Source organism: Pleurodeles waltl, chromosome 11, assembly GCF_031143425.1.
Source record: "Pleurodeles waltl isolate 20211129_DDA chromosome 11, aPleWal1.hap1.20221129, whole genome shotgun sequence".
Lineage (NCBI taxonomy): Eukaryota > Metazoa > Chordata > Amphibia > Caudata > Salamandridae > Pleurodeles > Pleurodeles waltl.
In genome coordinates, this window is record NC_090450.1 from 753,400,582 (window position 1) to 753,413,843 (window position 13,262).

General features: G+C 42.0%; 1 protein-coding gene across 4 annotated transcripts in view; it reads left to right on the plus strand.

The window, feature by feature from the left end:
- The window catches only part of TAOK3 (TAO kinase 3), a 1,041,334-nt gene that overhangs the window by 485,555 nt on the left and 542,517 nt on the right, over positions 1–13,262 (plus strand). For all 4 annotated transcript variants that reach the window (XM_069214478.1, XM_069214480.1, XM_069214479.1 and 1 more), the window contains one exon: positions 11,378–11,459. In XM_069214478.1, the coding sequence (XP_069070579.1) occupies positions 11,378–11,459 (82 nt within the window). The remainder of the gene's footprint in view (positions 1–11,377; positions 11,460–13,262) is intronic.

The following is a 13,262-nucleotide window of genomic DNA, read 5'->3' on the forward strand; positions in this document are numbered from 1 at the left end:
CGATTCCCCTTTTCTCTGTACCCACATTGGTCACAGCAGCGTCCTCACTCCAGGTGGCTCTTGTGGTGGCTGTGCTCAGAACTAGCTGCCTCAGGTTTAATTGCCACTCAAGATGGTGGACGCAGATCTTTGTGAGGTCAGCACTCTAGTGTTTCTACCTTAGTATGATGCTGAAGTTTCTCCCCAGCTGTTTCTCACTGGGAGCCATGCACTTTAACTGTCATCTTGAGCAGAATGAGCAGTGTTCCTGTGACGCTTCGCTTCATTGAGAATTCTTCTTGTATTGAGTAGTTAATCCTTTTTTCTTGGTACGGTGTGCACACAAAGGATTTTTTCCCTTTTGGAGAAGCTGAATATTTTCCTTCTTCCAGCAACTGGCTATCAGCTTTCTGAGGAGGATTTGTTTTTGGCTCAACTGAACTGCAAGCAAATGCAGTAAGAAATCCTTCTGTATAGTTTCCAGACTTGTGTGTATATATTTAAACTCTTTGCCTTGCAGACTCATCTGTCTTAGAGACAAAAGCCAGACTGGTGCCTTAGAGACTGTGATTGAGAAATCCAAACTATGAGAAGGAGGTTTCTATTTCCGTAAAAGACAATAGTAAATTGTACATTTGTGAACATTTGGACTGTTCTTCAGAGAGCCTTGGGTTTTACCTCTGGCTTCTGGAGAAGAGAAGATTCCTAGATAACATTGTTCTTTAAGAGAGAAGCTAGTCTCTTAAAAGATTCAGGTTAAGAGAGCTATTGAATTGGGTGAATGAGAATGACTGAACAGTTGAATGCGCAGTAGGAATGTACTATTTTATGCTCTTATTACCTGACTGCAGGGCCTTCCTTTCAAGAAATCCCCAAAAGAAGAAAGGTGCTAGTGACAGAAGCACATTAAGAATATCCTATCTTCAAGTGGGAAACGCAGGCAGGAACTGGATCTGGAGGCGGTCTCTCTTTTGCTATTACCGTTCCCCTTTCCCCCTAGCCGATGCAGGGTTCAGATAATCAGTTCAGGTTTGAGCATACATCTGTTGGAGGAAGTTGGGTAAAAGGCATCTGCTCCTGTGGAAGTTTGATTCAATGGGTAATCTTCTGACATGGGCCTCGTGTGACAAGGGCATCGACCTCGTCTCCCCCTGCTTGTTCAGAGAGTACATGTAGGTTATATTGTCCGTCTGAAAAGTCTGTGTCTTGAATGACGGGCAAAAGGCTCTGAGCGCAAGATGAACTGCCCAGAGCTTGGGGAGGGGGTGCTGTGATAGGTCATCTACTTCGGAGAGCACGACCCCTGAATTTACAGATTGTTAGGCTTTTCATCTTTGGTGTGGTCTCCTATTCAAAATGTGTATGTAATTGGCTTATCCATGATTGGCATATTTGATTTACTAGTAAGTCCCTTGTAAAGTGCACCTGAGGTGCCCAGGGCCTCTAAATTAAATGCTACTAGTGGGCCTGCAGCACTGGTTGTGCCACCCACATAAGTAGCTCTGTAATCATGTCTCAGACCTGCCACTGCAGTGTCTGTGTGTGCAGTTTTTAACTGTAAATTCGACTTGGCAAGTGTCCCCAATAGCCAGGCCTAAGCCTTCCTTTTTCTTACATATAAGACACCCCTAAGGTAGGCCCCAGGTAGCCCTAAGGGCAGGGTGCAGTGTATGGTTAAGGTAGGACATATAGGGCCTGATTACAACTTTGGAGGAGGTGTTAATCTGTCCCAAATGTGACGGATATACCACCAGCCGTATTACGAGTTCCATAGGATATAATGGACTCGTAATACGGCTGGTGGTATATCCGTCACTTTACCGTCACTTTTGGGACGGATTAACACCTCCTCCAAAGTTGTAATCAGGCCCATAGTAATGTATTTTATATGTCCTGACAGTGAAATACTGCTAAATTCGTTTTTCACTGTTGCAAGGCCTGTCCCTCTCATAGGTTAAGATGGGTCCTACCTTTTAATATGATTAAAGTGTAGATTCCCTTTGGAAGCGGATAGACATGTGGAGTTTGAGGTCTCTGAACTCACAATTTAAAAATACATATGTTAGTAAAGTTGATTTAAGATTGTGTTTCTGAAAATGCCACTTTTAGAAAGTGAGCATTTTCCTGCTTAAACCATTTCTGTGACTCTGGCTGTTTGTGGATTCCCTGTCTGGGTCAGTTTGACAGTTGGGCTGGTTGCACCTCTCACTAGACAGTGACACAAAAGGAGCTGGGGTGTAGTCTGCATTTCCTGATGAGCCATCTGTGCTAGGAGGGAGGAGAGGTGTGGTCAAATACACCTGAAAGAGCTGTACCTGCCCTCTCACAATGCATTCTCCAACCCCCTGGTGTGTTTCTGGGGCCTGGCCTGGGCAAGGCAGGATTTCACAAACAAGAGAGACTTTTCTTTGAAGTAAGCCTACTTCATAGGGCAAAATGGGTATAAGAAGGGCACCCAAAACCCCAGACTTTAGAACACTTCTGGACACCAAGTGGAACCTCTGCCTGAGGAAGAGCTGAGGAGGAGTGCTGCCCTGCCTGAGACTGTGCTTTGTGGAGCCATCCTGTAGTTGCTGCTTCTGTCTGTTCAAGAGGACAAAGACTGGACTTTGTGTTGCCTTCCTTCTTGTGACGAAAACTCCAAGGGCTTGAAATAGAGCTTGCATCCTGTTGTTGAAGTCTCAGGAACAGCAACGACTTCTCTCTGCCAGCACCTGGAGCCTCTGCTGAGACTCCTGCCCTGCCAAGTGGTGCCCATCCAGTTCCTGAGACGCTACCCAGCTACTTTTCAACGCTAACAGTGTTTTACCTGTTTTCTCAAAGATTTAAGATTCTTTTTGCTTTTTAATCAATATCTTGACTTGTGTATTGTGGATTTTTGTCGTTTTGGTCCTGGTTTGTTTAGATAAATATTTTCTATTTTTCTAAACCTGTGTTGTCATTTTGTAGTGTTTTCATTAAGTTACTGTGTGTGTTGGTACAAATACTTTACACCTAGCACTCTGAAGTTAAGCCTGCCTGCTCCTGCCAAGCTACCAAGTGGGCGAGCGGGGGTTAGCTGAGGGTGATTCACCTTTACCCTGACTAGAATGAGGGTCCTTGCTTGGACAGGGGGGTAACCTGACTGCCAACCAAAGACCCCATTTCTTACACAGATGATCCATGTGGACTCCCCTTTCCTGTAGTGCTGCATCCGTCACTAAGGTCTGAGAAGGATTCTGTTGGTGAAAAGGCATTCCTTGAAACAGATTGACAGGGGAGTACCACCATTTCAGGGAATGTTTTGCATGAAGGGACAGATTGATCCTGTCCTCCCAAACGCCCATTAGCTGGTCCTCGAGGCATTCTTGTAGAGGCTGCATGTGGAGATGGGCATTTGGAGTGAGGATGATGCAGGAGCTGAGGAGAGATGACCGTTGGATGAAAGTCCTTCATGAGAGAGTAACGTTTCTGAAGGATCAAAGAGTGTCTCTCCTCTGAAGGACACACTTTTGCGTGAATGGTGTCGATGTAGGCTCCCAAATAATGCAAGGTCTGAGCCGCGGTCAGTGATGACTTGCTGTTGTTGACATGAAGGCCCAACCGATGAATTAAATCGCAGGTCCACTTATAATGAAGCAGGTCTTCCTGAAATGTTGATGCCTTTATTAGCCAGGCATCTAGGTATGAATAGACGAAAACACAATGTTTTCTGAGGAAAGAAGCCACTACTGCCATATACTTCGAGAATGTTCCAGGTGCTGACTTTAGGATAAATGGAAGTACTTGGTACTGATAGTGATCTTGCTCGACCACAAATCTCAAGACTGTTCAATGTTTTCTTGCGATTGGTTTGTGAAAATATACATTTTAGAGGTTGATGGAGCAGAGCCAAGGACAGTTTTGATGTTAGGCTAGCATCCAGATGTTTTCTCATCTAATCCGTTTGTTGGTGAATTTCAGGTCCAGAATGGGTCTCAATTATTTCTTGCCTTTTTTCTGTACCAGAAAGCATCTATAATAAATGCCTGTTCCCCGTTGTTGGTGAGGGAATGGCCTCCACCGCATGTTTCTGAAGCAAGATGTTGATTTCTGATCTTAGCATCTGCAAGTGGTGATTGGATGGTTTTGGTGGTATGGTCGGAGGAGGACTTGTGAACCTCAGACAGTATCCATGGGGCACAATATTCAGTACCCAGGCATCTTTTGTTATTTCTTGCCCCTCTGCCCGAAAGTGTGAAATACTTCCCCTTTCCGGAGTGGATAACAGAAGAGGGGGGAAGGAAGCATTTCAGGTTTTGCAGCTGTTGTGGGCTTTCCTCATTGTGCTGGCTGTCATGAGGCTCACCCGTAGGCTGCCTTCTCTGCTGCGTATAGGGTCATTGCTGTTGTTTCTACTGTTGCCATCATTACCAATGAAGGGTTTGAACACTCTGAGGGTAGTATCACCACTGGGAAGACTTGAAAGGTTTTCTTTTTTCCTTGCATTTCCAGGTAGATTGATGATTTGTGTTGTTACTCTGGTTTCAGAGATGTGAGGCAGACCCAACAAAATGTCTGAGCAGGGCTACACCATGACAGTATTCATGTGCCGCTAGTATAGAAGAATGGGCTGAAGCACTTATTATCTGATTGGAGACATCATACCCTAGTTTACCACTTCCAGGAAGTCCTCACGTTTGTCTCTGGGCAGATCTACAGCGACATTCTGGGCACACTCCCTCAGTGCCCTATCATATCTGCCAAGAAAGGCAGTTGCACTGGCTGCTTTCATGGAAGTTGCAGTAGTGCCACACACTTTGCGGCCCACAAGATCCAACTTCTTGCACTTTTTATTTGGTGGCACTGAAGAGGCAGAAGTAGTGGCATTGTGTTACTTTGCCACCAGTATGACAACGCTGTATTGAGAAGGGTCTGAATGGAGGAAGGGTGTCTCCTGCTCAAGAGGTCTGTACTTCTTTTGTAGCCTCAACAGAGCAAACTTGGTTGAGGCCAGAGTCAAAAAGAGTTCCATTGCCAGTTCTAGGAGGCCTGGTACTGGAGGGAGGTGTGGTCTGAGGCTGAAGGTAGAGGCGGTGCTGGCAGAGGCCAGAGAGGTAGTGACTGAGATGGTGGTAGTGGTGAAGGAGAATCTGCAAGACTACTGGTGAAGGAGAGTACATCTGGAATAATCAGATACTGGTGTTGAAGAAATGCATCATGGATGTCTGTTTTGGCTTTCTTTCTTCCACAGTCAGGGCACTTGTCAAATAAAGATGGCATTTTTACTGACAAAATAACACAAATTCCTTACAGGAAATTGCAGAAAATGCAAGGAAGAATACAAAACATTGATTGAAGTAGTTGTGACAAAACCTAACTGGTGAGTCTTGTAGAGAAAAAAACCTAAAAGGTCCTGTCAGCAGGAGTCAGAAGAAAGAACTGAAGCAACTGTCACCTGCTGAGCATGATGAGGCTACAGTTACACAAGGAGGAAATCCCGACTAATAGAAAGCCTCAAAAACAAAAGGTTTTTTTCCTAGTCTCCAGGTGGTAGGGAAATATATCCTGGAAGATGAAAAGCTCAGCTCAGATCTTTCATCCTCCAGAAAAGACTTGGGTACTTAACTCTGCAGATTGCACCTCACAGTCTTGCTGAATGGGATCTTCTCCTTGATTTTTTTGTGTTTGTTATATATGAGTAACTACTTTGCACTACTGACAAGCTTTGCACTATAGAAATCCCACAAATAAATAAATCTACAGCCATCAAATCGTTTGAAGATAAAATATCAATCAACCAAACACCGTGCATGCACAAAAGCAAGATGTCGCATTCACTCTCCTCTATCTCATTCTCCATCGACCTACCTTTCTTCATTGTTTTGTTTTGTTCTTTTGTATAATCCTGCTTACATTCTATTATTTCCTTCCTGGCCCTTGTATTTTGTTAGATACACGTTTATTTTGGTTATGACTGCACCCTTCATAAAACATCTTACTGCTCCCGTTTTTGGTTGCTCTTTTGTCTCCATCATGCCCCATATCACTTTCTATCTCTCATTCCTCATTCATATCTAGTATCCACATGGAATGGATGCTCTCAATTGAGCACATGGTGTGCTTAATCTTACCAAAGGTTAAGCTTTTGATCTGTCAGCCCTCAGCCAAGGGCCTTTATGTGCAGCATCATCCAAGGCCTGCCCTGTGATTACTTCATCATTGTGACATTAATTGTCTTTCAAGTGGTACCAGGGTTCTCAGACTTTGCCCCCCTCGACCCCTGGGAGAAGGAGACAGCAGCGCGGTCCTAAGTAACACGGTGTATTTGGTATGAAGCCTGGCAGCTGCAGTAAAATCCAATCTAGAGATTGGCATTTGTACTTTGAAATAGCAGCCCTGACGAAGTCATAGTGTTAATCCTGTTGACAAAACGTGTTGGCTGAAAATCGACTACAACCTATGATTTCCCGGAAATGTACGGTAAGAAGATGTTGAAGTGCCCTATGATCCTAGAAAGGAATGGAATTGGCTGGAAATAAACATTTCCTTATGAAGATATAAACTGTTCAAGGACTTTCTGTGGTGGCTTGTGCCCTAAAAAGTGCATCTGTCACATACAAATCTTCGCACTGTAGAAGGGGGAAGTGCGGTATATCTTCCCTTTTAGGTGCACTACTTTTGAAATGCATATTATGTGTAGGTGGTGTATTATCTGTGATCACTGGGTACCTGTAAAAACAAGCAGAGTTTGTGTGAGAACTCTATCTCTCACTGTCTGATTACTTCCTTCTTATTCAATGCCATAAATAGCTTTTTCCGCTTGGTAGGTCTACCTGTGAAGGGAGTGAGAGGCTGGCTTGTAAACATGCCATGAAGAGCTTTTAGTTTGTGCAAAAACTTTCTAAAGTTGTCTACTTACGACCATATTTAATCTCTAAAAATCGTGGGAATTCTGCAGACGTTCTTAAAAAAATAAGCAGTTTAGATCTGTATGACCATATTTATGACATCCAACCAGGACATGTTTGGCAGGACTCAGAGGACTCTTAGAGTATTACTGTAGCTGTGGTTTTCTAATTACTCTGATTAGAGGTGAGAGCCTTTTCATTAGATAGTAACTTTACCACTTCCAGAAGACGGACAATTTCTGTTGGTATCAACACATACACAAAATAAGCCACCAGACAAGAAGAGGTAAATGTTTTTGGTGTTGACTGCTAAATGCGCTAATACGTTACGGTGCAACAGCCATGATGGATTTCTGTAATTTAATCCAATGTTCCAAGGCTTCTTTTCCCAAACCCATTAAACAAGTGTACATTCACTGCTGAATTAAAAAAAGGCATGAGGAAATTCAGAAGAAGCTGGGACTGATGTTGTACACTCACAGTTACAAAGGACCCCGCATCTCATTCTGCTCAAAGGAAGGCAGCTATTCAGTATGAAGTACTGGAGACACAGAGAGCATTTTAATCCAAAACTGAACTGTATTACGAATTCAGAGCACCCAAGGGAAATTCCTGCTGGAGTATTTTGAAATTCATCCAGATGTTGTTCCTACTAGTAGTAGACTAGTAAGCTGGTGGTGGTGTCCTTCGGCTCAGAAGGCAGAAAGCTGAAGGAGAGCAAAAATAAAAAGATGTTCCTTAGTGCATGGACTGTTTCATACATTATTGAAATTCATGTTCAAGCTTTATGCAGCCTTTAAATTCGCCCTGTAGAGAGGGATCTGTCAAGTGTTTGGGTATAGTGTGTTTCAGAAATGAGGGTCTTTTAATGTGGAATAGTGACAATCAAAGAATGTGTAAGAAAATCTAGAAAGTGTCATTATTTCTCGTAGGTGGAAAAATTCAGTTGATGCTGAACACAAACAAATTAGAGTAATAGGCTGGTGCCAACTCAGAGGTGCACCTGAAGACAAGTAGCGTTCTGAAACTGATTTTTTTTTTTTAGGATGAGCACACAAGCACTTTGACCTGTTGTAAGTGTTGTGGGCTTTTAACCACGCCTATCTCACGTCCATCACTTTGATTCGTTCCTGGGCTTGCCTTTCAAAAAACACTTGATGTCACTTGTAAATGCTTTACGTTTTTTCCTGGCTTGAGGCTTTTTTTGTCACACCTTGCTGACTGCCCCTGTTACATGGATTATTGCACGATTGCCGGTATACTTCAGCGTGGGTGAACTATTTTTTTCTTTTGTCTCTTCCCTTCATGCTGCATGGTGCCCATGCCTCTCACAGCGCGAACAGGCACAACAGCATGAACTCGATCGGTGGTACTGGAGTGCTGGTCACATTTTCACAGTTACTTAATCAGAGTAATTTCTTGGGGCTCTCCCCTTACAACACTTGAAATTGGTAAATGCTTTATGTGAAAAAGAAATTGTAAAAGCGTCTCTCTCGGCACAGTGGCACAGCAGAAGAGCCAATACTACAATATTCACTGCACTCGGGCAACTCACCCTATGATGCTTTGCAGGGCATAACATTTACAAAACATTTTTGCTGATAACTCAACCTGTGGTTTTTCTAGGACAATTGGACCACCACCAAGATGTTCAGCACAATGCACTCTTCAGGTCATCTCTGGGTCCCCACACTAGGTTGGCTGGGACCCCAAAATAATAACCCTTCCCACCATTCAGTGTGTTTTTAAGCTCTCTCATGGCTGGAACTTTTGTTTTACAGCTGAGTATAGCTTGTGTTTTAAGGGCCTTGTTTGTAATATCATTGCTATAGGCCTGCTACCCTTACAAATGTGTAATGCACTACGCACTCAGGGGCTAAATATATGGTTCCACTTCATTATTTATTGCCATTTTCCTTTTTTGTGTGGTTATGCCCTCTAGGGGCTAAGTATATAGTTACTTGTCCATTTTTCTTACAAATGCTATTTTCATTGTGGTGTCATGTAGTGGCTGTTCTAAGCATTGCAGTCATATCAAACATATTAAAATATTTGTGGCAAGGAAACTTGAACCATAATTCTTTGTATGGCATTACTTGTCCAAAACATTTTTGCTCATAATTCAGCCTGTGGTAGTCCTAGGACAATGGGACCACCTTCAACCCCCTTTTTCTATCTACATCATCTATGGATCCCCACAATAGGTTAGTGTGAACCCCAACATAATAACTATTCTCACCATTGTGTCTTTTAAGCTTTCTCATGGCTAGAAGTTTTGTTTTAGGGTTATGCCCTCTAGGGTCTAACAATATGGTTACATGACCATCTTTTTTACAAATTATATTTTTGTTGTGGTGCCTTCTAGTGGCTGTTTTGAGCATAACAGTCTAATGCCAAAAGTTTATTTCTGAAACAATTTATATGATAATTGTATATGTTTTAATAATCTCTCCTTATTACAGTTATGACCATGATTCAGGCCAACTTAACATCCTTATTACACTATGACTGTTTGAACACTCTTGCTATGTTTGGGTGACCCTTCTAGTTTATTTTTCCGCTGGGCTTTCTTGTGTCTCTTTTCGGGAATTGTGTTAGCCAGCCAGCAACTGTCATGGTGGAATGGTGAAAATGTTATTCTATTAAAATTAGCATGGCAGATTTAAATTCGGATGCTAAAAGGCAACATTTTAATTTTTGCTGCAGATAGAGGAAGAAGATAATGGAAGTGCTTTAGGTATATGCAGGGCTACTGGAATTATATGGCAGGAGGAGAAGAAATAGGAGGCAGGGTTGGCCAATGTATGTGGCAAGAAAAATCCAGTTATGAATTTACAGTGCCAATAGCTCTACCTCAAGCAAATGCGAGACCTGTTGTATTACAAATGCTTATTTATATCATGGCAATTGTGACTCTACAGTGTGTGACTGCTGTTGATAGTAATAAACCACACCTTCCCTGTAAGGGTATATTGGCTTTTGTTTTTTTCACATGTCCTGATTTGGTTTTGTCCTTCTTAAATAAATATACTGGGAAACATACCATGCTCATAAACATTTGAAAGAATTATTCCCACTGCAGCTGCTTCATATTAATTTGTAAATGGCAAAGCAATTACCCTCACACCAACTGAATCAGAGTGGGAACCAGAGTGCACATTTTACGTTATCAGGCACTTCTACTAGCAATCCATGGTCACGGAAGACTTCAGAACCAATCATAAAAAGGTCTGTAATGGAGTTTTTTTTAAAGTTATTGGTTCTGCAGTAAAGAAATCTGCAAACCTCTTCAGCCAAATGAAAAGGCAGGTCAGCAGATAGGGCACTGATCATGGTGACGTTGTACAGTTGATCCATTTGGTGGAAAGAAAATTGTCCCTCATCAAACACACAGGTTATGAACACAAGACAGACAATAATACATACACCAGGTGGATCATGTACCTTTTTGTTTCCAGAAAATATATTTTTACAGTCTCACATTTCATGTAAACACTTGTGGCTTTGTGCTTTAACAAAAAGCAGTACTTTTCCTGGGAAGAAGGGAAAGTCTAAAGATAAGATGGTATTGGCTGGGCCAGGTGTAGTATCAAAGCATGAACAAGCATTGTTCATTAACCATCATGAAGGAATAATGTTTTGCTTTTCTACATTAAATTTGGGGGAGTTCTTGTGTGCACCTGAGAGAGCATGGGTGTGAATAAACTATTGCACTAATTCGGATTATGTATTACTCCTTGAGATAGACCGAGGGTCAAAGTTTAAAATCCTGACTAATGCTTCATTTTTACTTGAATAGATGATGTGTTCATGTTAGAATGCACAACTGAATGGATGCTTGATGTAGCGAGGATGGTGATTGGTGAATTAACCCTAACACTGTAAAAGAATTTGACGGCTACATTTGTGCTCATCGTCACACACAGCAACAAGCATTTGCAGTGCAATGGGTCTTACATTTGTTCGAGTTAGAGCTATTATCATTGTAAATACCTAACTGGACTTTTCTTGCCACATTAATTGAAAATGAGATAAATCAGTTGACATAAGCAAGTCAGTTCAGAGCGCCATGGCCGCCATGAGCTTGAACGTGAAGGAGAGACACGAATGGAAAAAGAAGTTCACTTGGTCAAATATATCGGCAGAAGTGCAGTTATCCATGTAATAGGGTCGATGGCCAAAGCGGTAACAAAACTGCACCAAGGAGGGACAAACGTAAAGCATTTATCAATGTCATCAAAGGATTTTTGAAAGGCAAGCCAACGAACAAGTGAAACTGATGGGCGTGAGGTGGGCATGGTTAAAAGCCCACATTGATATCAACACGTTGGATAGGCAGCACTTGCGCGCTGATATGCTCGACCGAAAAATGGATAAGTACTCCTCTTCAAAAATCCAGACTCAATAATTTAATTTGTGTTTTGAAATTTGCTTTGCCAGGTGACCAGTGCCTGCAATACTTATCTGCTGCAATACTGATCTGATTGTATTTGTTCAATGTTAATTTATTTGAATTTATTTACTTGCAGGACTGATTCGTTTAGGGGATTTGTTGATTATTGCTTGCAGAAAATACCTCAAGACAGGCCAATGTCGGCAGAGCTGCTACGGGTAAAATGACTTTCTATTTTTGTTCTAATAGTTTCTTTTCATTTACGCTTCTTTTGCTTTCTGTTCTAAAGTACCTATTCACAAATGAAACTAAACAATTTACATGACTTTTCTTTTAAGAAGGAAAAACACCAAGCCTCTACAGCGTCCACTATCACACACTTGTAACACATTCCAACCCGAGTGTGACCTCACAAGAGATTTATAGACCTATATGATGATATAAGGAAAAAAGGTCAAATGCTACAGTGCCTACACCCTATATTGTGTAATCAAGAGTAGAAAATACACACTTCGTAAAAGGGAGTCAGTGGATAAAGACTTTTGTTGCTTTGTTTTAGGTTGTCTTTTTGTGTTCCATATTGTAGAATGGTGTTAGCGTCATTATGCAATGGTATTTTGTTAGTGGTAGATTTGATGATGATGTGTTGATGGGTATGCTCACTGATGCTCTTTGTGTCTTTGATAATATGGCTCTCATATTCATAAAGCCTACCCTGTTTCCCTCTGGACACGGTGCCGAACAATTTATGGACATGGCACCACCCTTGGTTGATCAAGAATTTAGAAATGGAGATTTCTTAACTTTATATGTCTAGTTACATAGACAGTTGAAACACTGGTGACCTGAAGTCTAAAGCAGATCCAATGGGGTTTTTATGTATTTTGATTGTTTTTATATAGTGTGGGAGGTTTGTAGGTATGGTGGGCTGCCCTTTGATGGAAAGGTTAGAATGCTTTGCAACATGTATTCTTAATTTTGTTGGGAGGAGGTGACAGGTCTTTTTCTTTTTAATGCATATTCTTCCTGCAGACTCCTCAGCCAGATGTCCCTCCAATTCATGAGACAAGTCTTCATATAATTCCCCTGGTGGGTGCTAGGCAAAGATCTAGTGATACTGCCAGCATGACTGGTACTTCCTATAAAGTCACCCCCCACCACACGCACGTGTGTCATGCTTGTTTTATTTCTGTGAATCACAGCTGCAGTTCACCCCATCCACCCCTCAAACCACACAGACACCTGTGTCATGCTTGTTTTATTTCTGCGAATCACAGCTGCAGTTATTTGGGAGGTTCAGGATTTAGTGCTAGACCTTTTGAGTTATCCCAGTTTTTTTTTTTAGACATACTGCTTCCTTATAGGTCCATCAGTTTACAGAGCTCAAGGGGTGTAACCATAATAGAACATATTTCTTCCTTTGCCCACAAGAGATTTTGGTCCGCTCTGAGTAGTGCCTCCACTAACAGTGTTTTTGCCAGCATAGGCCTCTCTGAATTGTAATCTGACTAAACCTGGCTTCATTGGGGAAGCTGTAACCTAAGTGTCTTTCATAAATCCAGCATTGTTTTGTATTGACTGTTGCAGATGTTTTGTGATATATTTCCAGATGGATTTATGTTCTTCTTTTTCTCTGTGGGTTCCCTTGAAGGACTTGTTCAGTGCTACTTCAAAAACCTATGGCACCCCTGGGTAATTGCATGGCACATTGCAGAGTGTGCCCAGTGGCATCCAACGCATTCTTGTCTACACACTTCTGATTTTGAAAAACAGCAAATAGACAGGTTTCCATACTTTTTCAATGAAGAATGCTTTGTTCGAAGGATATTCCATTTGTTCAGAGGATACTGCAACCACAAAGTAGTTCAAGAGATTTGAGGCACTCTTTGGTTTTGATTCAGATGCTTTCTATTTCACAGAGCCCTACAAGTGATGGAAATGGCCTTTCATTGGTGGTCCAGCTCCTGGCACCTTTGGCATCTGTTGCAGACTTCCTTCTAGACTTACAGAATGCTAATGAG